The sequence below is a fragment of the Symphalangus syndactylus genome, chromosome 12 (assembly GCF_028878055.3).
Source record: "Symphalangus syndactylus isolate Jambi chromosome 12, NHGRI_mSymSyn1-v2.1_pri, whole genome shotgun sequence".
Classification (NCBI taxonomy): Eukaryota; Metazoa; Chordata; class Mammalia; order Primates; family Hylobatidae; genus Symphalangus; species Symphalangus syndactylus.
Genome location: NC_072441.2, coordinates 101,658,039 through 101,685,528, shown reverse-complemented (window position 1 = coordinate 101,685,528; position 27,490 = coordinate 101,658,039). Strand labels below are relative to the sequence as shown.

At 39.0% G+C, this 27,490-nt stretch overlaps 2 protein-coding genes and 1 long non-coding RNA gene across 7 annotated transcripts in view; 1 reads left to right on the top strand and 2 right to left on the bottom strand.

Moving 5' to 3' along the window:
• ANKRD45 (ankyrin repeat domain 45) overlaps positions 1-27,490 on the top strand; it is a 73,630-nt gene that overhangs the window by 38,665 nt on the left and 7,475 nt on the right. For all 5 annotated transcript variants that reach the window (XM_063627377.1, XM_063627379.1, XM_063627380.1 and 2 more), the window contains 2 exons: positions 17,096-17,190; positions 19,337-19,475. In XM_063627377.1, the coding sequence (XP_063483447.1) occupies positions 17,096-17,190; positions 19,337-19,475 (234 nt within the window). The remainder of the gene's footprint in view (positions 1-17,095; positions 17,191-19,336; positions 19,476-27,490) is intronic.
• Positions 6,939-8,609, bottom strand: TEX50 (testis expressed 50). The gene is made up of 2 exons (XM_063627401.1): positions 8,165-8,609; positions 6,939-7,188 (listed from the first exon to the last, which is right to left on the bottom strand). The coding sequence occupies exons 1-2, from the start codon at positions 8,486-8,488 to the stop codon at positions 6,991-6,993; spliced, it is 522 nt and encodes a 173-aa protein (XP_063483471.1). The 5' UTR covers positions 8,489-8,609; the 3' UTR covers positions 6,939-6,990.
• LOC134734566 (uncharacterized) overlaps positions 16,964-27,490 on the bottom strand; it is a 129,815-nt gene continuing 119,288 nt past the window's right edge. Inside the window, exon 6 of the long non-coding RNA XR_010117657.1 lies at positions 16,964-17,109. This is a non-coding gene — a long non-coding RNA (uncharacterized lncRNA). The remainder of the gene's footprint in view (positions 17,110-27,490) is intronic.

Genomic DNA, 27,490 nt, shown 5'->3' with positions numbered 1-27,490 from the left:
TAGAAATGTGAAGGTGGGGTTGTGCTAAGGAGGAACAGAGGTAAAGGGAGTCTGGAAAGTGGAACAAAATAAGCCTTTCGTAATCCATAATAGCCCAAGCCAGGTACTATTCTTTTCTGTTACTTATAAAACTGTAAAGTTTATTACTGTTTCAAGTATTATTTTTGAAAAGTTTTTTTCCTCTCTTATAATGATGGCAAATATGTTATAGATATATTTTTCTGGGATTTTTCAAGATATTTTAAGTCAAATCTTCTGTCCCAGTCTCAGGCCTATCTCCTAGTTGTTCTTTGAAAAATACGGTAATCATAGTTTAAAAAATTGAATTGTCTTGTGAACAAAAGTCTGAAATTAAAAAAACATTAATCTATAATTAATCATTTATTATACTGAAAATGAAAACATTTATACTTAAAAATTAATATATTCTTTAATATTTCCATGCTATTTTATTAGTCTGAAGTAGGAAATTAAAAGTCTTCCTGTGGTTATAAAATTTTCTCAGGAAGGCTGGGTGCAGTGGCTCACACTTGTAATCCCAGGACATTGGGAGACCAAGGCAGGTGGATCATGAGGTCAGGAGTTCAAGACAGCCTGGCCAAGATGGTGAAACCCCATCTCTACTAAAAATACAAAAATTAGCTGGGCACGGTGGCAGGAGCCTGTAATCCTAGCTACTCGGGAGGCTGAGGCAGGAAAATCGCTTGAACCAGGGTGGCAGAGGTTGCAGTGAGCCGAGATGGAGCCACTGCACTCCAGCCTGGGTGACACAGTGAGACTCTGTCTCAAAAAAAAAAAAAAAAAACTTTCTCAGGAAAATAAGACAAATCACAGATATTATTTATTCAGAGATGTATTGAAACACTAAATTAAGCTTCTATTATATATATATTGGTTAATGATTAGTAATCTAACACATTAAAAATAACAAAACAAACATGTAGCAGTGATAGTATACGTTGGGAACAGGTGGTTGGTGTCACAAAAATCAACACTGAGACAAAGGATCTCTCAGCAAGGCTAGTTTACTTTCTGCAGAAAGGGTGCTGCTCGCTAGCAGTCTTGCCACAAGAGCACACACGAACAAAAGAGACAGGGTCATTTATAACCTGATGTGTCCACCCTACTGCTGTGTCTGGTTTCCCTTGGCTGGAATAGGACCTCACATTCTGTATTCGACCTGATTGGCTAGCAACTTAGAACTTCCCAAAAGAGGCAAAGGCAGAGGAGAACAAAGGAAGAGAGGAATTAACCTGTGGAATGCTGAGAGAGGCAAAAACACTTCCAAATAAGGAAAGAGAAACAGGCTATGACCTAATGCTTGCTTGGACCTGTTCAGGCATGCCCAGGCAAATATCTAGGCTAAAATGTGGAGCTAAGAACAGAGTATATTGATTTCTTTATTACAGCTAGCAGAATTTAAGAATATTAGCACAGGTATTTGAGTAAATTTTGCTTCTAAGAGAGGTTACTATCTATTCTGAATTAGACTGGGAGGAATGTCCCTTTGAAGAGGAACCTCTATTTCATTTTCTACAATTATAAAAAATCTTTTATTTTATAATTCCTCTTTAAACTTGTTTAACATGTCTTGACTCAGTTGCTCTGTTTGTCCTTTTAAGAGAAGTAATCTTTCTGAATAGGGTGGAGAAAAGTTAGGAATTAACTTTGTAAGAGTAGCAGAGACAAGTTTTTGTATAAAACTTTGTAGGCAGGTAATACAACAGCCTATGAGAATAAGTACACCAATAACAAGAGCTAACGAGGTGAGAATTGAAGTGAAAATCTCTTTCCATCCACTGAACCAATGTTCTATCTTTTAGAAAAAGGATCATCTAATCCAGAATTTTTGGCAAGTTCATCGGATAGGGCTGTTAATCCTTGTAGCACTCTTGTTATAGTTCCGTCATGGGCAGTATTATTAGGAATAAAGGTACAACACTGAGTTTCAATCATTATGCAAACACCTCCCTTTTCTGCTAAAATCATATCTAAGGCTATTCTATTTTTCCAGGCCATCTGGCTGGTAGGTCTCAGTTGCTCAGCTATCCCTTCGATGGAGTCCCTAGTATAATTTACGAATCATTGCTGATGGTAATATAGTTTATCCAGTCTACATTTTTATTTATAGATTTATAGTTAACCACCAGAACAATGTAGATTCAAATCCTGTAGCTATTTGATTCCATGCTTTAAACTTATCTGGTACTCCTCACGGGACCCCAATAGCATCTATGTAAACCTGAGGATCAAAGGACTCATATGGAGTTTCCCTTGGCCTGCAGTGTCTTGTTTTTACTTTCTCAGATTGATGAAATGCCAGGGTGAAGGGGATAGTCAACTGGATTAAAGCACAAGTACCACTCCAATTATAAGGCAGAGTGTCCAGTAAAGGTCCTCCACAGTACTGTCATACAGCTCGGGGGACTGATGAACAAGCTCTGGAAAGGGCTGAGCTCCTTGCATCTTTTTATGCTTCCAAGGAACACTAAATTCTCCCCTTGCCGTGAGAGGCGTGAAGTAAAGTTGGCATTTAGAGGTGGAAGCTGGATTGCCCTCCGGGCCTGACCCTCAGGGTGTTGAACTTCAGGAAACAGCAGAGAGAGCTTGGCATGATGGATTATCCCAAGCAGTGGGATTCTGGAAGAGAACCACCATACAGTCCATGCTTGGTCAACGAGGAGCCCATCCAAGTGGAAAGGGGACAGTCTGGGCCTCTGGCCTACCGTGTGCACAAGCGTAACAATCGCTTTTATTTAAAGTGCGAACGGAATATTTAATTGATTTCAGCCAGGCATTTGCATCTTGATATCCTGTCTCAATGGCTAAGGTCTGTCTTAAGATATTTCACTTTCACAATAGACACCCTAGTTTTATCATTAGGTGTAGGAGCAACCGGTGTGGGATTTAAAACTGAGGCTACCGAAGAAGGGGAAGACGGGAGAATAATGCATATCTCAAAAATGCCTAGGGGGTCTTTCCCATTTATATCAATCCCCATACCATAGAAGTGAACAAGGGCAAGTTTAGAGTCAGTTAAGGTGGAGGTGGTGAGAGAGAGAAGGACAGGGTTACACTGATAAGGCTGACAGAAGGGATAGTCCCTTTAGTGAAATAGATGAGGGATTTTAGATTTGCACAGTCCTCTTCCGTGGAAGTCTGACCTTGCTCCTGAGTAGTTCAAAGGACATAGTCCCAGCTACTGTAAGGTTGCCAGGCTGTAGGAGCAGACAATTGGTATCTCAGCTGCAGGCGATCACAACTATGAGTGCTAGGAATAACTGTGTCAGTTAGAGGGCTGGGGTATAAATATTTGTGTGAAAAGGCTAGCTGTCATTGATCCTTCACATCTCCACAAGGTGTGACAGAGCACACATTAAAGGCAATGGTCTGAGGTGAGTCAGACTTAGTTACATTAATAACAAAGGAGCTAGTAATAGAATAAGGAAAGGAAAGGAAAGGAAAGCAAAGGAAGCAATATAGAAGGTATATAAAAATTAAGCTTTCTTTAACTTTAACTTGGTAGGACTCAATCCTGGTACAGCAATCCATGATTCTGACGAGGAAGCTGCTTTCTTGACTCGAGTATGGTGGGTCCATCCTTTCTCAGCTGTGCAAACGGCAGTCTCAGTGGTTAACAGCACCAGATAGGGGCCTTCCCAGGTCCTTCCACCCTTTGATGAGAAGGTGGTCCCCGGGTTGGTGCTGGTTTGCTGGAAATTCTAGTGGTGGCCTGTGCTAAGAGACCTTTGACCTTAAGAGAAGAAAAGGTAGAGGAGAGACCAAGTATATAATTGCTGAGGAACTGATCCTTAGTTTTAAACATAGCAACATCAGCTGAGGAATGTAAATAAGGCAATCCATATAACATTTCATATGGAGACAGGCCTATATCCTTTCAGGGAGCTGTCCTGATCTTCAATAAGGCAATGGGAAGACATTTGGTCCACAGTAAATGAGTTTCTAGAACTAATTTGGTTAAATGGTTCTTTAAAGTCTGATTCATCCTTTCTACCCTCCCTGATGAAGGTGGATGCCAAAGGGTATGATACTCCTATCTAATGTTTAAAACCTGGGATAGCTTCTTAATGACATGGGCTGTGAGATGGATTCCATTGTCCGAGTCAATATTCTCTATTAGCCCAAATTTGGGCACTATATTCTCAATTAATGCTTTAACTACATTATTAGCTGTTGCATTTGAAAAGGAGGTAGCTTCGATCTAGTGAGTGAGCTGATCTACTATTACCAACAAATACTTGAGGCAACCGATTGAGTCATTTCAGTGCAGTTCATTTGAACACTTTGGAATGGCCTTAGTCCTGGATCCCTCCCCCTTGGAGATGATTTCTTTATGACTTGTTTGTTGGTTTTCTTACATTTTAGACAACTGTTTGTAACTTGCTTGGCTAGGGTATAAATTCCTATACACCCATGAAGTCTGAGAACCATGGTTAAGAACTCCCTTATGAGAGGTTTGGATAACATCTTCCTTTGATCTGGTAATATCCATTTTCCTTCTGTGTTCTCTTTAGCTTCTATTTTTATTAACTTTTCCTTTTTTAGTGGAAGAGAAGATGGGGACTGCAGTAGGAGAAGGAAGGCAAGGAGTTAAGTGAAAGGCATTTTAGAAGAAACAGCAGCCTGTTTGGTTATCTGATCTGCAAGGTCATTTGGTTATTTCCCTGACTTGTGAAAGGAAAGTCCTTTATGCCCTGGGACATGTACAATAGCTATCTCTTCTGGCAACTGGAGATTGTCTAGGACACGAAAAATTAGTTCTTTGTGGACTAGATCTTGGCCTTTACTGTTAATAAGACCTTGCTCAGCCCAAATTTTTCTAACTGTGTGTGCCACTCCAAAGGCATACCTAGAATCAGTATAAACAGTTCCTTCTTTGTTCTGCAAATGTTTCAAAGCTTGGTTGAGTGCAAACAGGACACAGGTTTGGGCAGACTAATTATTGGGCAGTCTTCCTGACTCTACTTCTTTAAGAGTTTCTCCATCAATTACTGAATACCTATTACGTTTTTCTCCTTTGACTATTTTGGGGGAACCATCTATAAACCAGTGCCGCCCTGTTTTAAAAGGGGCCTCTCCTAGATCTGGCCTGACTTTTGTTTGGTAGTCAATCAAATCTAGAGACAAGTGTTTTTCAAATTTGGGTCTCCTGCCAAGGAACCTGCTGGGTTGAGTGAATTATCAGTAGTCGGGGTAAATCATCTTTTTCTAGCAAAATAGCCTTATATTTCAAGATTCTGGAGTCAGTAAGCCACCTTCCTGCTTTTTTATTTAAAATAGCTCTAACTTGGTGGGGCGTGCTTACAGTTAATTTCCCCCCAAAGGTTAATTTTCTACTTTCTTCAACTAATACTGCTGTAGCCACAGCTCTTTATCCTCCTGTCTTACTCAAAACATTTCCTATCTTGAAATTTTGGGGTGGTGCCTGGGATAGGCCCTTTCCTGGAGCTTTCAACCCCCCTTGCTCCTTGCTGGAGGTTTCTAGCACTCCTGGGTATGGCAGCACTCCTGGGTATGGGGGCCAGGGGTGGCTCAACCTCTCCTACTAGAGGCTTCTTGCCCTCCCTTCCTTTGGAGGCTTGCCAAGGGCCTTTTCCCATGTTGGATCCTAGATAGGCCCAATCCCTTGTGCTAGGGATGTCTCGCCTATTCTTTTCCCGGGAAAGCTCAATCCCCCAGATCCTTCAGACTGGGGATGTCTTGGCTGTCCCATCCTTAAAGGCTTGCGAAAGGCTCAATCTCTCACACCAGAGATGTCTCGCCGATTCTCTTTCCCCGGGAGGTTAACCTTCCTCCTTTTCCCTTTCGGTGGTTCCTTACACCCTTCCTGTTTGTGTCCATGCACTCTTTCCAGCAACAGACTGGTAGTCGTTCACACACACACACACACACATACACACACACACACACACTCAGCCTCCAAAAGCTGACCACCAAGGAAATACTTTGCCACCCTCTTGCAGCTTTTCCTACCTTGGCCCGTGCATGGAGTCACCTGGTCACTGCGGTCCCACAAGCCTCTCTCTTTCCCCACGTTGCTGAGAATCCAACTGTATTCCTTGCTCCAGGTAGGTCCTGGCTCTCCTCAGGGGCTGCAGCAATGGGCGGTGGGGCGCCTCCCCATGAGAGAGGACCAAAGACGGTCCCAGAGGGGAATGTTAATCCCCTACGGGCCACCAAATTGTTGGGAACAGGTGCTTAGTGTCGCAAAAATCAACACTGAGACAAAGTATCTCTCAGCAAGGCTAGTTTACTTTCTGCAGAAAGGGTGCTGCTTGCTAGCAGTCTTGCCACACATGAACAAAAGAGACAGGGTCATTTATAACCTGATGCTTCCACCCTACTGCTGTGTCTGGTTTCCATTGGCTGGAATGGGACCTCACATTCTGTACTCGACCTGATTGGCTAGCAACTTAGAACTTCCCAAAAGAGGCAAAGGCAGAGGAGAACAAAGGAAGAGAGGAATTAACCTGTGGAATGCTGAGAGAGGCAAAAACACTTCCAAATAAGGAAAGAGAAACAGGCTATGACCTAATGCTTGCTTGGACCTATTCAGGCATGCCCAGGCAAATATCTAGGCTAAAATGTGGGAGCTAAGAACAGAGTATATTGATTTCTTTATTACAGCTAGCAGAATTTAAGAATATTAGCACAGGTCTTTGAGTAAATTTTGCTTCTAAGAGAGGTTACTATCTATTCTGAATTAGACTTGGAGGAATGTCCCTTTGAAGAGGAACCTCTATTTCATTTTCTACAGTATACAATTTCTTCTCTAGTACTTTAGTAAGTCTGGATTCTTTTTTAATTGAATGGGAAGTAACATTTCAACCCAGGCTTCTGTGGAAAATTTTAGTAAAGATTGTGGCAAAAAATTTATAAAGGTTTCCAAAGAACCATTTTTATCCTTAGATGATAGATTTCTTTTGTGATCTCTATATTTGACTAAGCTACATTTGCATATGCATATATTTAGTATCTTCTGGCTCCTTCTTCTTTACTCTTCTTTAATTTGCAGTGCTTAATTTTCTTAGAGGAAGGATGGTACCCCAAGATCTTGTATATCACTGATGATGTGGTTGCCACTCCGTGGAGTGTTTGGTCAATGTTGTTGATGAATGGGCTGTCTAGATCATTACCAGGTTTTTCTAAGGAGGCTTGGTTTTTCAGCTAAAAGGAGAAAAACAATACAGATTTTATCTACACAAAATAGAGTTCAATACTATAGTATAGTTAATAATATAGTTCAAATTAAATTTATGTTCTAAATATGTAAACAAACTTTATTAAAACAGCACACATCAATTATTTATACTAAAGGAAGGTTACTATAGAAGAAACTTATAAGTGTAGAGGAAATGTTATCTATATGCCACATATATGATCCTTATCACCATCAGCAAACAATTAGTGTGTCCTATGTTTAGGGTAGTTTCTTGGGAGAAATTATTTGATTAGCAAAATGTATTCCTTCACTAAAGAACCTCAAGGTATAATACCATAAAGTAATAGTCATTTTAAAAATAAGAAAACATTTATAAATATCTAATTCTTCTGAAAGTCAATGAGGTTTTGTTTGTTTTTTGATCAAAGAGCTTTTAAGGTTGCCTCTCAAACTATGGTGTCATCTATTGGCAAAGTGGTAAATTATATAATAGTTTAAAAGCTCCATTTCTCAGAAAGTTGTTCTAATATTAGCAATTAGTTTATAGCCCATATAAAAATTACATGATGCCTTTTGTACTTAGATTTCTTAGATACATCTGGAAGGGTTCTAAGAGATCTCTTGTTACAGATCCTTTTGTGGATGAGGCAACTGAGAAGGAGCAAATGACTTACCTAAGGACCCAGACAGATAACTTTATTTTCCATACATTCTCCTCATGGTAGCACACTACTTTTTTTGGTGTTTTGTAACTTGAAGTAGAGGGGACTAGATGAGTCTAAGGACCTTCTAATTCAATACACATTTGTTGAATGCCTAGTATGAGCAAGACACTGTGCTAGATGCTGGGAATGAATGGGAAGTTGGGGGAAGGTTACAATGAGGAACAAAACACGGTACGCTCTCTCAAAGAAACTAGTAATACTATGTTCTAAACCCTTAGAGATTTTGTAACTATTACTACTTGTATCACGAATTCACCTTTTTTTGGTGTTTCTTCCATTTCGTCCACAGGTAATGCACAGACAAAAAAAATAAGATGAAAAAGACAGCTTGTAATAAATTATAAATGAGATATAAACAACCCTGAAATATATCCATGTTAGCAAAGTGGCAGCATAGTTTATCCAGAAGATAAGGCAGATGGTGAGATGGAGAACCCGTAACTTTCCAATAATGTACTTCTTCTGGAAGAATCTCCCATCCAACCTTTGTCCAGATAGTTCCATCACAAATGCAGAAACTCTCCCTGAAGAAGCAGATAAACAACAGAGAAAAAATCAGCGATTGTCTTTGATTAGACATCCTTCTTTGTCAGTTGAAAAAAAAAGTAGCTAAAATTTAGCTATTTAAAAATAGCTAAATAATTTTAATTATTTAGTCAGCAAAATATGCCCAGCAAAGGATACACTGATGATCATTGTAACATTATCAGTCATAGTGACTCAGGGATAAGTTCAGTGACATCATAAATAACCACACTGGAACTAAAACCGTGTCACCTGACCAATCACATTGAGTTTCTTAAAGATACTTTTTTGTTGTTGATTTGCCAGAATGGTTTGAGCTTCTTCAATTTTCCTAAAAACGAACACTAATATTTTGCTAGCTAGTAAATTCAACTATAGTCATATTAATAGAATCTTATGGAAACAATTTACTCATATCACCTCTAACCTTTCTTCTGAAGCACTGCGGTTTTACATTTACTTAAAAAATAGTGCCGGGCGCGGTGGCTCACGCTTGTAATCCCAGCACTTTGGGAGGCCGAGGCGGGCGGATCACGAGGTCAGGAGATCAAGACCACGGTGAAACCCTGTCTCTACTAAAAATACAAAAAATTAGCCGGGCGTGGTGGCGGGCGCCTGTAGTCCCAGCTACTCGGAGAGGCTGAGGCAGGAGAACGGCATGAACCCGGGAGGCAGAGCTTGCAGTGAGCCAAGATCGCGCCACTGCACTCCAGCCTGGGCAACAGAGCGAGACTCCGTCTCAAAAAAAAAAAAAAAAAAAAAAAAAAAAATAGTATACCACTTCACATAACCCAGCATCTGCTTTTATTTTTTTGTTCGGGAATGTCCTTCTCTTCAAATAGTTCAACAAATATTGAGTGCCTATCCCTTGTAATATATTCCTGTGGTGGTGATGTGGTACTACCAGGTAGTGGGTGAGGGGTGAGGAAGGTGGCATGGTATATGATAAAAAGTTGGGACATAGACCTTGCCTTTAAGGAGTGTACAATCTAGAGGTAAAAGCAAAAACTAATGTAATAATTAAAATGATTCTGATTTTATTATAAAAAATAAATAGTTCTCATTTTACTAAATCTAAAAAATTTTGGATTTTACTAAATGAGAACTAAATAAAATTATAATCACATAACTGTTGAGAGGGCAATGAGTTCCAATTGGGGGAATTAGGAAATTTCTCAGAAAAAGATATGTGAGTAGGCTTTGAAGAATGAGTAGAATTTTTGTAGGTGGCAGTGTAGAGAGGGTATCTAAGATTGGGGAAACATAATAAGCAAAGACATTTTGTGTAAGCATTCATATAACAAATATTTCTTGAGTGCTGACTGTGTGCTAAACATTGTTCTAGGAGCTGAGAATACACACACAATGTAGCCCAAAACAGAATCATTACCTTCATGGAGTTTACTTTCTAGTAGGGGGTTACAGAAAATAATTGTTATCTATCTAAATCTATATGTCTGTATCTGTGGAGTGCTATGGTGATACGATATGTCATTGTAGTTTTGATTTGCATTTCTTTGGATGATCAATGATGTTGATCACCTTTTCATATACTGGTTTGCCATTTTGTATGTCTTTTGAGAAATGTCCATTCACATCTTTTGCCCATTTAAAAAATAGGATTATTAGATTTTTTTCCTATTGAGTTGTTAGAGCTCCTTATATATTCTGGTTATTAATCCCTTGTCATATGGGTAGTTTTCTTCCATTCTGTGGGTTGTCTCTTCACTTTGTTGATTGTTTCCTTTGCTGTGCAGAAGCTTTTTAACGTAATAATCCCATTTGTCAATTTTTTCTTTGGTTGCCTCTGCTCGTAGGGTATTACTGAAAAAATCTTTGCCCAGACCAATATCCTGGAGAGTTTCCCAAATGTTTTCTTACAGTAGTTTCATAGTTTGAGGTCTTATATTTAAGTCTTTAATTCAGTTTGATTTAATTTTTGTATATGGTGAGAGATGGGGTCGAGTTTTATTCTTCTGCTTATGGATATCCAGTTTTCTCAGCACCATTTATTGAAGAGACTGTCCTTTCCCCAATGTATGTTCTTGGCACCTTTGTAAAAAGTGAGTTCACTGTAGATTTATTGATTTATTTCTGGGTTCTTCATGCTGTTCCATTGGTCTATGTATCTATTTTTAGGCCAGTCCCATGCTGTTTTGGTTGCTATAGCTCTGTACTATAATTTGAAGTCAAGTAATGTGATTCCTTCAGTTTTTATGCTTTTGTTTTGCTCAGGATGTCTTCGGCTATTCTGGGTCTTTTGTGGTTCCATAAAAATTTTAGTATTGTTTTTTCTATTTCTGCAAAGCATGTCATTGGTATTTTGATACCAATGCATTGAATCTGTACATTGCTTTGGGTAGTATGAGCATTTTAACAACATTGATTCTTCCAATCTATGAACATGGAATGTCTTTCCATTTTTTGTGTCCTCTTCAGTTTCTTGCATCAGTCTCTTATAGTTTTCATTATAGAGATTTCTTGATTTTTGGGTTAAGTTTATCCCTAAGTATTTTATTTTCTTTGTATGTATTGTAAGTGGGGTTACTTTCTTGATTTTTTTTTCAGATTGTTCACTGTTGGCCTATAGAAATACTACTGATTTTTGCATGTTGATTTTGTATCCTGCAATTTTACTGAATTTATCAGTTCTAATAATTTTTTGGTGGAGTCTTTACACTTTTCCAAATATAAAATTATATCAGCTGGAATCAAGGATAATTTTACTTCCTCCTTTCCAATTTGGATGCCCTTTATTTTCTTCTCTGATTGCTCTAGGTAAGACTTCCAACACTATGTTGAATAACAGTGGTGAAAGTGGGCAATCTTGTCTTATTCCAGATCTTAAAGGAAAGGCTTTTAGTTTTTCCTGTTCTGTGTGACACCAGCTGTGGGTCTGTCATATGTGGCTTTTATTGTGTTGATGTATGTTCCTACTATACCCAGTTTTTTGAGGGTTTTTACATGAAGGAATATTAAATTTTAGCCTCAATTAAAATGATCATATGGTTTGTGTCCTTCATTCTGTTGATATGATGTATCACATTAATTGATTTGCATTTGTTGAAACATCCTTGCATCCTTGGGATAAATGTCACTTGGTCATGATGATAGTCACGATGAATGATCTTTTAAATGTGTGGTTGAATTCAGTTTGATAGCATTTTGTTGAGGATTTTTGCATCAGTGTTCATCAGGGAGATTGGCTTGTAGTTTTGGGTTTTTTTTTTTTTTTTTTGATGTGTCTTTGTCTGGTTTTGGTATCAGGGTAATAATGGCTCTGTAAAATGTATTTGGAAGTGTTTCCTCCTTCTCTATTTTTCAGAATAGTTTGAGTAGGAATGGTATTAGTTCTTCTTTAAGTGTTTGGTAAAACTTGGCATGAAGCTATTGGGTCCTGGGCTTTTCTTTGCTTGGAAACTTTTTATTACAGCTTTGATCTCATTACTTGTTATTGGTTTATTCAGGTTTTGGATTTCTTCATGGTTTAAACTTGTAGGTTGTATGTGTCTAGAACTTTATCCATTTATCTTAAGTTTTCCAATTTATTGGCATATATTTGCTCATAGTAGCCTCTAATGATCTTTTGAATTTCTGTGGAATTGGTCGTAATGTCTTCTTTTTCATTTTTTTCTGATTTTTAAAATTTGGGCCTTTCTTTTTTTCTTAGTCTGGCTAATGGTTTGCCAGTTTTGTTTATCTTTTCAAAAAACCAACTTTTCATTTCATTGATCTGTTGAATTTTTTTAAAATTTCAATTTCATTAATTTTTGTTCTGATCTTTTTTATTTATTTTCTTCTACTAATTTTGGGTTTGGTTTGCTCTTGCTTTTCTAGTTCTTTAAGATGTATTGTTAAGGTGTTTATTTGAAGTTTTTGTATTTTTTTAATGTAGGCGTTTATTACTATAAACTTTCCTCTTAGTACTGCTTTCACTGCATTCCATAGTTTTGGTATATTGTGTTTCTATTTTCATTTGTTGCAAGAATTTTAAAAATTTCCTTCTTATTAGTAATTTCTTCATTGACACACTATTCATTCAGAAGCATACTATTTAATTTCTATGTGCTGTATAGTTTCCAAAATTCCTCTTGTTATTGATTTCTAGCTTTATTCCATTGTGGTCAGAGAAAATACTTAATATAATTTTAATTTTTTTGAAACTTTTAAGACTTGTTTTGTGGCCTAACATATGGTCTGTCCTTGAGAATGATCCACGTGCTGAGTAGAAAAATGTGCATTGTGCAGTCACTGAACGAAATGTTCTGTAAATATCTAGTAGGTCCATTTGGTCTGTAGTGCAGATTAAATACAATGTTTCTTTTTTGATATTCTGTCTGGATGATCTGTCCAATGCTGAAAGTGGGGTGTTGAAGTCTCCACCTATTATTGTATTGGGGTCTATCTCTCTCTTAAGCTCTAATAATACTTGCTTTAAATATCTGGGTGCTCCAGCGTTGGGTGCATGTATATTCCCAGCTGTTATATCCTCTTGCTGAAGTGACCCCTCTGTTATTATATATGACCTTCTTTGTCTCTTTCATAGTTTTTTTTCTTGACATCTATTTTGCCTGATGTAAGTGTACTACTCCTGCTCTTTACTGGTTTCCATTGGCATGGAATATCTTTTTTTATTCTTTTATTTTCCATTTATGTGTGTCTTTATAGGTGAAGTGTGTTTCTTATATGTAACACATAATTGGATCTTTGATTTTTATCTCTTCAATGACTCTATGTCTTTTGATTGGAGAATTTAGTCCATTTACATTCAGTGTTATTATTGATAAGTAAGGACTTAGTCCTGCCATTTTGCTATTTGTTTTCTGGTTGTTTTGTGGTCTTATCTTCCTTCTTTCCTTCCTTCCTGTCTTCCTTTCAGTGAAGGTGATTTTCTCTGGTAGTGTGTTTTAATTTCTTGCTTTTTATTTTTTGTGTCTCTTTTTTTTTTTTTTTTTTTAGACAGAATCTCACTCTGTCACCCAGGTTAGAGTGCAGTGGCACAATCTTGGCTCACTGCAACCTCTGCCTCCTGGCTTCAAGCGATTCTCCTGCCTCAACCTCCCTAGTAGTTGGGATTACAGGCATGCACCACCACACCAGCTAATTTTTGTATTTTTAGTAGCTGGTCTCAAACTCCTGACCTCAAGTGATCTGCCTGCTTTGGCCTCCCAAAGTGCTGGGATTATAGATGTGAGCCACCAAGCCCAGCTTTGTTGTATGTTTTTTGATTTGAGATGAGACTTTCAAATACTATCTTATAGTTCATTATTTTAGACTGATGACAATTTAACATAGATTGTATAAACAAACAAGCGAAGAGAAAAACAAATAAAAGCTACACTTTAACTTCATTCCCCTCCAACTTTTTACCTTTTTGTTGTTTTTATTTATATCCTATTGTACCGCCTATGTCTTGAAAATTATTATGTTTGATAGGTTAATCTTTTAGTCTTTCTGTTCAAAATATGAGTAGTTTACCCACCATGATCACAGTGTCATACATAGTATTTTGTGGTTTTCTGTGTACTTACTATTACCAGTGAGTTTTATATCTTCTGATGATTTCTTATTGCTCATTAACATTCTTTTCTTTCAGATTAAAAAACTCCCTTTAGGATTTCTTCTAGGACAAGTCTAGTGTTGATGAAATCCCTCAGCTTTCGTTTGCCTGGGAAAATATTTCTTTGATGTGTCTGAAGGATATTTTCATGGATACACTGTTCTAGGGTAAAAGTTATTTTCCTTTAGCACTTTAAATATGTCATGCCACTCTCTCCTGGCCTATATGGTTTCTACTGAAAAGTCTGTTGCTAGATGTATTGGAGTTCCATTATATGTTATTTGTTTCTTTTCTCTTGCTGCTTTTAGGATCTTTATCCCTGATTTTTGGGAGTTTGATTACTAAATACCTTGAGGTAATCTTCTTTGGGCTAAAACTGCTTGGTGTTCTATAATCTTCTAGTGCTTGAATATTGATATATTTATCTAGGTTTGGGAAGTTCTTTTTTTATTAATTTTATTCCTTTGAATAAATTTATTCCTTTGAATAAATTTATTCCTTTGAATAAATTTATTCCTTTGAATAAATTTTCTACCGTGATCTCTCTCTACCTCCTCTTTAAGGCCAGTAACTTTTAGATTTGCCCTTTTGAGGCTATTTTCTAGATCTTGTAGGAGTGCTTCATTGTTTTTTATTCTTTTTTCTTTTGTCTCCTCTGACTGTATTTTCAAATAACCTGTCTTTAGGATTACTAGTTCTTTCTTCTGCTTGATCAATTCTACTGTTAAGAGACTCTCATTCATTGTTTGGTATGTCAATTGCATTTTTCAGCTCCAGAATTACTGCTTGATTCTTTTAAGTTGTTCCAAACTCTTTGTTAATTTTATCTGATAGGATTCTGAATTCTTTCTCTGTGTTATCTTGAATTTCTTTGAGTTTCCTCAAAATAGCTATTTTGAATTCTGTGTCCGAAAGGTCACATATCTCTTTCACTCTGGGATTGATCACTGGGGCCTTACTTACTTTGTTTGATGAGGTCCTGTTTTTCTGACTGACCTTCTTGCTTGTGGATGTTCACTGGCATCTGGGCATTGAAGAGTTAGGTATTTATTGTAGGTATTGCAGTCTGGGCTTGTTTGTACCCGTCCGTCTTGGGAAGGCTTTCTACGTATTTGAAGGGACTTGGGTGTTGTGATCTAAGTTTTTGGTTACTCTAGCCGTATCTGCATTAGGGGGCACCCCAAGCTCAGTAACGCTGTGGCTCTTGCAGACTTGTAGAGATACTGTCTTTGTGGTCTTGGGTAACGTGGGAAAATGCCCTGGATTATCAGGCAGAAACTGTTTTTTTCTTTTCTTACTTTCCCCTCAACAAACAGAGTCTCTCTCTCTGTGCTGAGCTGCCTAGAACTGGGGGAGGGGTAACACAAGCACCCCTGGGGCCACCACCACTAGGACTGCCCTGGGTCAGACCTGAAGCCAGCATGGCACTGGGTCTTGCCCAAGGCCTGTGGTGACCACTGCCTGGTTATTGCTTATATTCACTCAAGGCCCAATGGTCTACAATCAGCAGTTGGCAAATACAGCCAGGCGTGTGTCCTTCCATAAAGGCAACAAGTTCCCCCAGGCTCTGGGTGGGTCTGGAGATGCCATCTGGAAGTCAAGTCCTGGAGTCAAGAACCTTAGGAATCTAGCTGGTGCTCTATTCTACTGCAGCTGAGCTGGCACCGAGCCATAAGACAAAGTCCTTCCCACTTTTCCTCTCCCCTTTCTTCTAACAGAGTAGTCTCTCCCTGTGGCCACCACTGCCCAGGCCTTCAGCAAGTACCACCTGGCTACTGCTGATATTCACTCAAGGCCCAAGGACTCTACAATCAGCCTGTGGTGAATACTGCCCAGCATGGGTCTCTCCCTTCAGGGCAGTGGGCTCTCCTCTGGTCCAGGCCAGGCCCAGAAATGCTCTCCAGGAGCCAAGGCTTGGAATCAGGGTCCTTAGGATCCTGCTTGGTGTGCTACACCACTGTGGCTGAGCTGGTACCCTAGTTGCAAGACGAAGTCCCATTTACTCTTCCCTCTCCTTTGGTCAAGCAGAAGGTGTCTCTCCCCATAGTCACAACAGCTGGGGAATGTTCTGGGTCACCCCTGAAGCCAGCATGGCTCTGAGTCTCACCCAAGGTTGGTGGTGTGTACTGCCTAGGTATCACTGCTGCTTATTCAGGACCCAAGGGCTCTTTAGTCAGCAGGTGATGAATCCTGCCAGGACTGGGTCCTTCTCTTCAAGGCAGCTGGTTCCCTTCTGGCCCAGGATGTGTCTGGAAATACCATCTTGGAGTTAGGGCCTGGAATGGGGTCCTCAGGACTCTGCTTGGTGCCCTGTTCTACTGTGGCTGAGCTGGTATCCAAGTTGCAAGACAAAGTCTTATTCACTTTTGTGTCTCGTCTCCTCAAGCAGAAGAAAGGAGTCTCTCCCAGATCTGTAAGCTGTGTTGCCTGGGATTGGCAGAGGGGTGGCAAGCACTCTCATGGCCATTTAGTCTGGTGTCTTACTAGGTGATGTGTACCCCAAGTCCACTGGCTCTGATCCCTGCACAGCACTAGGACTTGCCCAGGAATTGCAGCCCTCATGGCCTAGATGGCCTTTCAGGTTTATTTAGGACCCCATAGCACTTTAGCCTGTAGTGGTGGGGCCTGCTGGAACTCAGATTCCAACTGTTGGGATGTGTGCTTCCCCTCTGGCTAGGGCTGGTCTAAATGCTGCATCCATGGGTGCCAGCTGAATTCTGCCCCATGATGCTTTCTTCTATGATAGGGAAGCATTGAGCTGTGGTGCAAAGTCCCACAGTCACTGTGCTCTCCCTCAAGCATATAGATTCTCTGTCCGCACTGTGTGGCTATTGCCAGGGGTATGGGGGAAGTGTGGTGTAGGCAGTTCAAAACTGTCTTTCCTACCCTCTTCAGTGCCTCTTTCCTTAATATGATGTTAAAATGAGCTACTGTGATTGCTTACCTGATTTTTGGTTCTCATGTTGGTGCTTTTTTGTATGGATAGTTTTTCAATTTGGTGTTTCTGTGGGGTGGGGTGGACAGTGGAGGCTTCCATTTGGCTATCTTGCTCGGCCTCTTGTCTTTGTCTTGTCACGTGTGTGTTTCTGTCCATTCTTTCAGATGCAAGGCTGACTCTGAAAAAATATATTGCAAAAGTCTCTTTAGCTGTTACTGACACTGAAAAGGGATCAGGGAAACTCCTTAAGGAAGACAAGGTACTGTATTGTGATTATTGCTTGTTCTGCAGTGTTTTGAGAATTTTGTCTTACATTTTAATTTTTGCACTGATGTTCTAAAGGCAGGTTGTGGTCCTTACTTCCTCCCTCCTCCCTCTTTCTTTCCTTCTTACCTCCTACCTTCCCTTCCTTTCTTTATAAACCTCTAATAGAGGATAGTCTGATCAAAACTAAAATAAATAGTATTAAAGAGTGACATAGAGATGTACTAAGTATCAAACCCAGCAACATGGCCGAATCTTAGAAATGTAATATTGAGAAAAAAAAATTATCAAAGACTACATAGACTTTTATAAAGCTCAAAAACAAGCAATATCAAACTATATAATTTAGGGATGCCTACATATGGGAGAGAAACTATTTAAAAAGCCAAGCAAAGGGTTAAGCACAGATCATAGTTATCTCTTGAAGGCAGTCAGGGGGGTGGGATGGGGAGGGACAGAAGCTGCATTAATAGTACTGGTAGTGTTCTGGTTCTTCTGTTGAGTAGTAGGGTCCAAAATAATACAATGGAAATATTCATTTCATTATTTTGCTTCAAAACTGAGATATACATTATATATTTTAGTATATATGTACATGTACAAATACATTGCATATTATTTAATGTGTCAAATTTTCCAGAATGGGAAAAAAGATACACAGCTGTAAACACAGTAATTTTAAAGCCCACTTGCCACATATCTAAGTACTAGATCTAAGCATTCCCTGTGGAATAGTTTAGTGCTTCGAATGTACATTTAAAAAATATCCTGAAGGTATCAGAAATGTGTTTTGGTTTTAAATTATTTCCTATATTTTTGTGCAGGATGCTCTGTGAATTTCCTGTGACTTATTATTCAGATGAAAAAGAATTAGGTATTGCTAAAAGTATAAGATATCACCAAGTCTAAGCACTTGATAAGTTATACATTGCCTTGTGTCTTGTAGAGTACTCTACAAAATCTCTTGTGAAACAAACAAAATGTAGGCAAAATTTATTAGAATAGCTTTTGGAGCTATCAGATCTGCAAAGCAAAATTTTCGTGACACAAAGAAATAGTGCTTTTTCAAACTAGTTACAGGAACATTCTTAATTTAATTTTTTAAAAATTGATTCTTTGAACTAGAAATTATGTATACATAGTAATAATTAGAAAAAATCAGAATATCTAAAGCAAACATAATAGTTTTCCCTTTTCTATTTCTGTTCTTATTACCTACTCTGTGGTTTGGATAACAATTTTGTGTTATGTTTTCCTGTTTGCTTATATAATCATATGTATCCATACACATAATAGGAATTTTATGAAAGATTTTGTTTTTATAAAAATGAGATGACACTTATATATATTATTCTTTAATTTTACTTTTTTTCCTTCTCAATAAGATATTATGGATACCTCTCTAAGTCTACTTGCTTCTACATACTTCTGCATATACTACTGCTTATTATTTAACAGTATAGACAGGACATACCACAAATGTATTTATTTATCTTTATTATTACAGACCATAGTACAATAAACATCTTAAATCAGACATCAGAAATTTGCTGCATTATGTGCAATGAGATAATTTTACAATGCAAATTGAGAGATTTTCAGTACGGTAGAGCTTTTCTTGTATTTCTTGAACTTCCTCCTTCTGTGAACCATTTGAGAGGGAATAAAATATCAGCATTGTCTTCTTTTGAGTTGCATGCAACTCATACCATCCACCCATTCTTTTCTGGTCTTTGCAAGTACTTCTTTTAGTCACAGGGCTTAACAAAAATAAAGAATTAGGGAGAAAGTGTAGAATGGTACCAGGCTTCATGACTCTTGATGGTGAGTTTTATTGTGCTCATATTCCACTAATGTTAGAGCTGCACTGTCCAATATAATAGATACTAGCCACATGTGACTATTCAAATTTGAATTATTTAAAATTAAATAAAATTTAAAATGTAGTTCCTTAGTCACCCTAGCCACATTTCTAGTGCCCAATAGCTATTTATATCTAATGGCAACTGTATTGGACAATGCAGGTACAGAATATTTCTATCATCACAGAAAGTTCAGTTGGACGTGCTGGTTTAGAGATACTGTTGAGTTTTATTTTTCAATAAATAAGTGGAGAGCAAACTCTATATTTCTGTCCCTAGAATACCATCCTCAGTGCATGCCGTGCAAAAAATGAGTGGTTGGAAACCCACACAGAAGCTTCCATTAATGAGCTTTTTGAGCAGAGACAACAACTGGAAGATATTGTGACTCCTATCTTCGCAAAAATGACTACACCACGTAAGTTTTGGATAAAAGGTGGTTTGAATGTCAGAAGGGATGAAAATTAAGTTCAATGTTGTTATTTTTGAGATATTCTGATTTTAACAATCTTCATTAAGTAGTCATTAACATTGTTACAAGCACTAATCTATGATATAGTTCCCTAGTTTCATTATTTTCAATTAGTAATAATTAATAATAACTGAATTCTTCCTATAGGAAATGTCTAATACTAATCTTAATATTACCATCATCAGTCATTAAATTTTATGTGATTACTGTAGCTTTTCTTTGATTTTTTTTTTTTTTTTTGGAGGCAGAGTCTTGCTCTGTTACCCAGGCTGGAGTGCAGTGGTGTGATTGTAGCTTACCACAGCCTCCAACTCCTGGGTTCAAGTGATACTCCTGCTTCCTGAGTAGCTGGGACCACAGGCAGGCATCACCATGCTTGGCCAATTTTTAAATTTCTTATGGAGATAGGGTCTTGCTATGTTTCTCAGGCTGGTCTTGAACTCCTAGCTTCATGTAATCCTGCCTCAGCCTCCTGAAGTGTTTGTTGGCTTTACAGGTGTGAGCCACCACACTGGGCCTGTTGTTGATTTTGATTCACATCTAGGAGGCATCTCCTCCTGGGAGATAGGGTGGCAACATTTTATTTTATTTATTTTTATTTTTATTTTTTCCTTCAACATTTATTTTAAGTTCCAGGGTACATGTGCAGGATGTGCTGGTTTGTTACATAGGTAAACGTGTGCCATGGTGGTTTGCTGCTCAGATCAACCCATCACCTTGGTATCAAGCCCAGCATCCATTAGCTATTCTTCCTGATGCTGTCCCTCCCCCGACCCCTACAGTGTATGTTGTTCCCCTCCATGTGTCCATGTGTTCTCATCATTCAGCTCCCACTTACAAGTGAGAACATACGGTGTTTGGTTTTCTGTTCCTGCGTTAGTTTGCTGAGGATAATGGCTTCCAGCTCCATCCGTGTCTTTTAAATGGACATGGTCTCGTTCCTTTATATGGCTGCATAATATTCCATGGTATATATGTTCCACATTTTCTTTACCCAGTCTATCATTGATAGGCATTTGGGTTGATTCCATGTTTTTGCTATTGTGAATAGTGCTGCAATGAACATACACATGCATGTATCTTTATAACAGAATGATTTATATTCCTTTGGGTATATACCCAGTAATGGGATTGCTGGGTCAAATGGTATTTCTGTCTCTAGATCTTTGAGGAATTGCCATACTGTCTTCCACAATGGTTAAATTAATTTACAGTCTCACCAACAGTGTATAAGTATTCCTTTTTATCCACAACCTTGCCAGCATCTGTTGTTTCTGGACTTTTTAATAATTGCCATTCTGACTGGCATGAGATGGTGTGTCATTGTGTTTTCGATTCTCATTTCTCTAATGATCAGTGATGTTGAGCTTCTTTTCATGTTTGTTTACTGACTACATGAATGTGTTTTTTTTTTTTTTTTTGAGGTGGAGTCTCACTCTTGTCACTCAGGCTGGAATGCAATGCTCACTGTAACCCCCACCTCTGGGTTCAAGCGATTCTCTTGCCTTAGCCTCCTGAGTAGCTGGGATTACATGTGTGCCACCATGCCCAGCTAATTTTTATATTTTTTTGTAGAGACAGGGTTTCACCATGTTGGCCAGGCTGGTCTTGAACTCCTGACCTCAGGTGGTCTGCCCACCTCAGTCTCCCCAAGTGCTGAGATTACAGGTATGAGTCACCATGCCCAGCTTTTTTTTTTTTTTTTGAATGTCTTCTTTTGAGAAGTGTCTGTTCATGTCTTTTGCCAACTTTTTAATGGGGTTGTTTGTTTTTTGCTTGTACATTTGTGTAAGTTCCTTGTAGACTCGATATTAGACCTTTGTCAGATGAATAGATTGCAAAAATTTTCTGTAGGTTGTCTGTTCACTCTGATGATAGTTTCTTTTGCTGTGCAGAAGCTCTTTAGTTTAATTAGATCCTATTTGTCAATTTTTCCTTTTGTTGTAATTGCTTTTGGTGTTTTACTCATGAAATCCTTGCCTGCGCCTATGTCCTGAATGGTATTGCCTTGATTTTCTTCTAGGGTTTTTATAGTTTTGGGTTTTACATTTAAGTCTTTAATCTATCTTGAGTTAATTTTTGTATAAGGTGTAAGGAAGGGGTCCAGTTTCAATTTTCTGCATATGGCTAACCAGTTTTCCCAACACCATTTATTAAATAGGGAATCCTTTCTCCATTGCTTGTTTTTGTCAGGTTTGTTGGAGATCAGATGGTTGTAATGTGTGGTCTGATTTCTGAGTTCTCTATTCTTTTCCATTGGTCTATGTGTCTGTTTTTGTACCAATACCATGCTGTTTTGGTTACTGTAGCCTTGTAGTATAGTTCAAAGTTGGGTAGCATGATGCCTCCAGCTTTGTTCTTTTTGCTTAGGATTGTCTTGGCTATTCAGGCTCTTTTTTTGTTCCATATGAATTTTAAAATAGTTTATTCTAATTCTGTGAAGAATGTCAATGACAGTTTAATGGGAATAGCATTGAATTTATAAATTACTTTGGGCAGTATGGCCATTTCATAATATTAGTTCTTGCTATCCATGAGCATGGAATGTTTTTCCATTTGTTTGTGTCCTTTCTGATTTCCTTGAGCAGTGGTTTGTAGTTCTCTTTCAAGAGGTTGTTCACTTCCCTTGACTGCTGTATTTTTATATATTTTATTCTTTTTGTAGCAATTGTGAAGTGGATTTCATTCATGATTTGGCTCTTTGCTTGCCTGTTGTTGGTATATAAAAATGCTAGCAATTTTTGCACATTGAGTTTGTATCCTGATAATTTGCTGAAGTTGCTTATCAGTTTAAGAAGCTTTTGGGCTGAGATAATAGGATTTCCTAGATATAGGATCATGTCATCTGCAAACAAAGATAATTTAACTTCCTCTCTCCCTATTTGAATACACTTTATTTGTTTTTCTTGCCTGATTTCCCTAGCCAGAACTTCCAATACTATGTCAAATAGGCATGGTGGGAGAGGGCATCATTGCCTTGTGCTGGTTTTCAAGGGGAATGCTTCCACTTTTTGTCCATTCAGTATGATATTGGTTGTGGGTTTTTCATATAGGGCTCTGATTATTTTGAGGTATGTTCCTTCAATACTTAGTTTATTGAGAATTTTTAACCTGAAGAGATGTTGAATTTTATTGAAGGCCTTTTCTTTCTCTATTGAGATAATCATGTGGTTTTTGTCTTTAGTTCTGCTATGTGATGAATTACATTTATAGATTTCTGTATGCTGAACCAACCTTGCATCCTGGAGATGAAGCCAACTTGATCATGGTGAATAAACTTTTTGATGTGCTGCTGTATTTGATTTGCCAGTATTTTATTGAGGGTTTTTGCATCAATGTTCATCAGGAATATTGGCCTAAAGTTTTCTTTTTCTGTTGTATCTCTGCCGGTTTTGGGTATCAGGATGATGCTGGCCTCATACAATGAGTTAGAAAGGAGTCCTTCCTTTTCAATTTCTTGGAATAGTTTCAGTAGAGATGGTACCAGCTCTTCTTTATACCTCTGGTGGAATTCACCTGTAAATCCATCTGGTTCTGGGCTTCTTTTTGGTTGGTAGGTTGTTTATTACTGCCTCAATTTCAGAACTCATTATTGGTCTATTCAGGGATTCAATTTCTTCCTGGTTCAGTCTTGGGAGGGTGTATGTGTCCAGGAATTTATTCATTTCTTCCAGATTTTCTACTTTATATTCATAGAATTGTTTATAGTTTGTCTGATGGTTGTTTTGATGTGGAATCAGTGGTGATATCATCTTTATCATTTCTTATTGTGTCTATTTGATTCTTCTGCTTTTCTTCTTTATTAATTTGGCTAGTGATCTGTCTATTTTATTAATTTTTTTTCCAAAAAACCAGCTCCTGGATTCATTGATTTTTTTGAAGGGCTTTTCTGTGTCTCTGTCTCCTTCAGTTCTGCTCCGATTTTGATTATTTCTTGTCTTCTGCTAACTTTGGGGTTTGTTTGCTCTTGGTTCTCTAGTTCTTTCAGTTGTGGTGTTGTTAATTTGAGATCTTTCCAGCTTTTTGATGTGGGCATTTAGTGCTGTGAATCTCCCTCTTAACTCTGTTTTAGCTGTATCCCAGAGATTCTGGTACATTGTCTCTTTGTTCTCATTAGTTTCAAAGAACTTCTTGATTTCTGCCTTAATTTCAGTATTTACCCAGGAGTCATTCAGGAGCAGGTTGTTCAATTTCCATGCAGTTGTGTGGTTTTGAGTGAATTTCTCAGCATCGAATTCTAATTTGATTGCACTGTGGTCTGAGAGACAGTTTGTTATGATTTCAGTTCTTTTGCATTTGCTGAGTGTTTTACTTCTGCATATGTGATCAATTTTTGATTAAGTGCCATGTGGTGATGAGAAGAACGTATATTCTGTTGTTTTTGGGTGAAGAGTTTTGTAGATATCTATCAAGTGTGCTTGATCCAAATCTGAGTTCAGGTCCTGAATATCTTTGTAATTTTCTGTCTGGATGGCCTTTTTTAATATTGTCAGTGGGGTGTTAAAGTCTCCCATTATTATTGTGTGTGAGTTTAAGTCTCTTTGTAGGTTTCTAAGAACTTGCTTTATGAATCTGGGTGCTCCTGCATTGTGTGCATATATATTTAGGATAGTTAGCCTTCTTGTTGAATTGAACCCTTTATTGTTATGTAATGCCCTTCTTTGCTTCTTTGTCTTTTTTTTTTTTTTTTTTTGAGATGGAGTCTTGCTTTGTCACCCAGGCTGGAGTACAATGGTGCAATCTCGGCTTACTGCAAACTTCGCCTACTGGGTTCAAGCGATTCTCCTGCCTCTCCCTCCCGAGTGGCTGGGATTACAGGTGCCCACTTCCACACCTGGCTAATTTTTGTATTTTTAGTAGAGACTGGGTTTCCCTATGTTGGTCAGGCTGGTCTAGAACTCCTGACCTCAGGTGATCCACCCATGTTGGCCTCTCAAAGTACTGGGATTACAGGCATGAGCCACTGTGCCCAGCCTCTTCTTTGTCCTTTTTGACCTTTGTTGGTTTAAAGTCTGTTTTGTCAGAAACTAGGACTGTGATCCCTGCTTTTTTCCCTATGTGTGTCTTTGCACATGAGATGGGTCTCTTGAAGACAGCGTACTGATGGGTCTTGGATCTTTATCCAGCTTGCCATTCTGTGTCTCTTAATTGGGGCATTTAGCCCATTTACATTTAAGGTTAATATTGTTATGTGTGAATTTGATCCTGTCATCATGATGCTAGCTGGTTATTTTTGCAGACTTGTTTATGTGGTTGCTTCAAAGTGTCACTGGTCTGTGTACTTCAATTTGTTTTTGTAGTGGCTGGTAATGGGTTTTCCTTTCCATATTTAGTGCTTCTTTCGGGAGCTCCTGCAAGGCAGGGCTGGTGGTGACAAATTCCCTCAGTGTTTGCTTGTCTGAAAAGGATCTTATTTCTCCTTTGCTTATGAAGCTTAGTTTGGCTGGATATGAAATTCTGGGTTGGAAATTCTTTTCTTTAAGAATGTGGAATATTGGCCCCCAATCTCTTCTGGTTTTAGGGTTTCCACTCAGAGGTCCACTGTTAGTCTGATGGGTTTCCCATTGTAGGTGACCTGGCCTTTCAGTCTGGCCGCCTTTAACATTTTTTCTTTCATTTTGACCTTGGAGAATCTGATGATTATGTGTCTTGAGGTTGATCTTCTCATGGAGTATCTTACTGAGGTTCTCTGGATTTCCTGAATTTGAATGTTGGCCTGTCTTGCTAGGTTGGGGAAATTCTCCTGGATAATATCCTGAAGTATGTTTTCCAACTTGGTTTTATTCTTCCTGTCTTTTTCAGGTACCCCAATCAGTCATAGGTTTGGTCTTTTTACATAGTCCCATATTTCTCAGAGGTTTTGTTCATTCCCTTTCATTCTTTTTTTCTGTATTCTTGTCTCCCTATTTCAAAAGATAGTCTTCAAGCTCTGACATTTTTTCCTCCTCTTCATCTGTTCTTCTATTGACACTTGTGTTTGCATTGTGAATTTCTTGCATCATGGTTTTCAGCTCCATCAGATCAGTTATGCTCCCCTCTAAACTGGCTATTCTGGTTTTCAGCTCCTGTATTGTTTTATCATGATTCTTAACTTCTTTGCATTGGGTTATAATGTGTTCCTTTAGCTCAGTGAAGTTCATTATTACCCACCTTCTAAAGCCTACTTCTGTCATTTCAGCCATCTTGGCCTCAGTCCAGTTCTGTGCCCTTGCTGGAGAGGTGTTGCAGTCACTTGTAGAAGAAGAGGCACTCTGGCTTTTTGAGTTTTCAGCATTTTTGCATTGATTCTTTCTTATCTTTGTGGGCTTATCTACCTTTGAGTTTTGAGGTTGCTGACCTTTGAATGGAGTTTTTTTTGAGGCCTTTTTTGTTGATGCTGCTGCTGCTGCTGCTTTCTGTTTGCGTGTTTTTCTTTCAAAAGTCAGGCCATTTTTCTGTAGGGCTGCTGCAGTTTGCTGGGGGATGGCTCCAGAAAACTGGAAGTTGCCTTGGTTTTTCCTCTACCTGGAGGTATCAGCAAGTAAAGCCTGTGAAACAGCAAAGACAACAGCCTGCTCTTTTCTCTGGGAGCTTTATCCCAGTGGGGTATTGACCTGTTGCCAGCCTGGACACTCCTGTAGGAGGTATCTGAAGACCTGTGTTGGGAGGTCTCACTCAGTCAGGAGGGATGGGATAAGGGACCTGCTTAAAGAAGCAGTCTGGCTGCTTTTTGGTAGAGCAGGTGTACTGTGTTGGGGATAGCCCTTCCTCATCCAGACTGCCTGGACTCTCCAGAGCCAGCAGGCTGGAAAGGCTGTTGACTGAACCACAGAGACATCGGTCATCCCTCCCCACAGTGGCTCCATCTTAAAAGAGATCAGAGTTATGTCTGTATAACCCTGGCTGGAGTTGCTGTAATTCCTTCAGGGAGGGCCCACGAGGGCCCACCCAGTGAAGGGGGATGCATTGGGGTCCCATTTAAAGAAGCAATCTGGCCACAATCTGGCACAGCAGCTGTGCTGCATTGTTCAGGACTCCTCCTCATCAGGACTTCTTGAACTCCCCAGAGCTGGAAGGCTAGAAGGGCTGAGTTGAACAAACCACAGAAATGGATGGCACCTGCCTCTACCCCCTGGGAACTCATCCATCTCAGGCAGTCTCCAGCATGTTGCGCTGTCTGGCAGGAATTCCAAGGTGGTGGGTCTTAACTTGTGAAGTGCCGTGGAAGCGGGGCCCACAAAATGACACTGCTTGGCTCTCTGGATTCAGCCCTATTCCTAGGGGAGCATACAAATGGATCTCCTGCCTTGCTGGGATTCCTGGGGCCAGAGTATGTAAAACTCCTGGGTCTCTGTGTGAGCCTGAGCATCTGCTTTGCCAAGACTCCACATAGGTCTGTGTATCAGACCCAAGGCTCTGGTAGCATGGGCTCATGAGGGGATCTCGTGATTGGTGGGTTGCAAAGATCTGTGTGAGAAGTGTGGTTTCTCACTTTACTTACTCCTCCAGCAGATAAGCCACACATACATTGTGAGTGGTCGCACAATCACTCACTGCTTCCCTTGGCTGGGGGTGGGGGTTCCTTTGGCTCTGTGCCGCTCTTGGGTGGGCCATTGCCCCACTCTACTTTTCTTCATTCTTTCTGGGTCAAGCCATTTGTCCAGTCAGTCCCAATGGAAGAACCTGGATATTTCATTTGAAGGTGCTGAATTCACTCGCTGTTTTTATTTTCCATGAGAGCTGTGGACTGCAGCTTTTTCTAATCGGCCATCTCAGTTCCTCTTGGCAGCATTTTAAAAAGCAGTTTAAGTATTATAATTCTATATTTGGGGAAAAACCTACTGTGGGAATACTATCCTAAGAATCAGGAAGGTGAACATATCAGAATCTTGGTGGCAGGCACACCCCTAACATTTTTTAAAAATAATAACTTTATTGAGATATAATTCTCACACCTTAAAATTAATCATTTTAAAGAGTAC

What these genes read in the sequence shown, in the direction of transcription:
- TEX50 (XM_063627401.1), bottom strand. Translation starts at nt 8,488, where the DNA reads ATGTCTAATCAAAGACAATCGCTGATTTTTTCTCTGTTGTTTATCTGC. An exon ending in GGAAGAAACACCAAAAAAAG is followed by an intron (nt 7,189 to 8,164) that starts GTGAATTCGTGA and finishes TTCTCCTTTTAG; the next exon opens with CTGAAAAACCAAGCCTCCTT.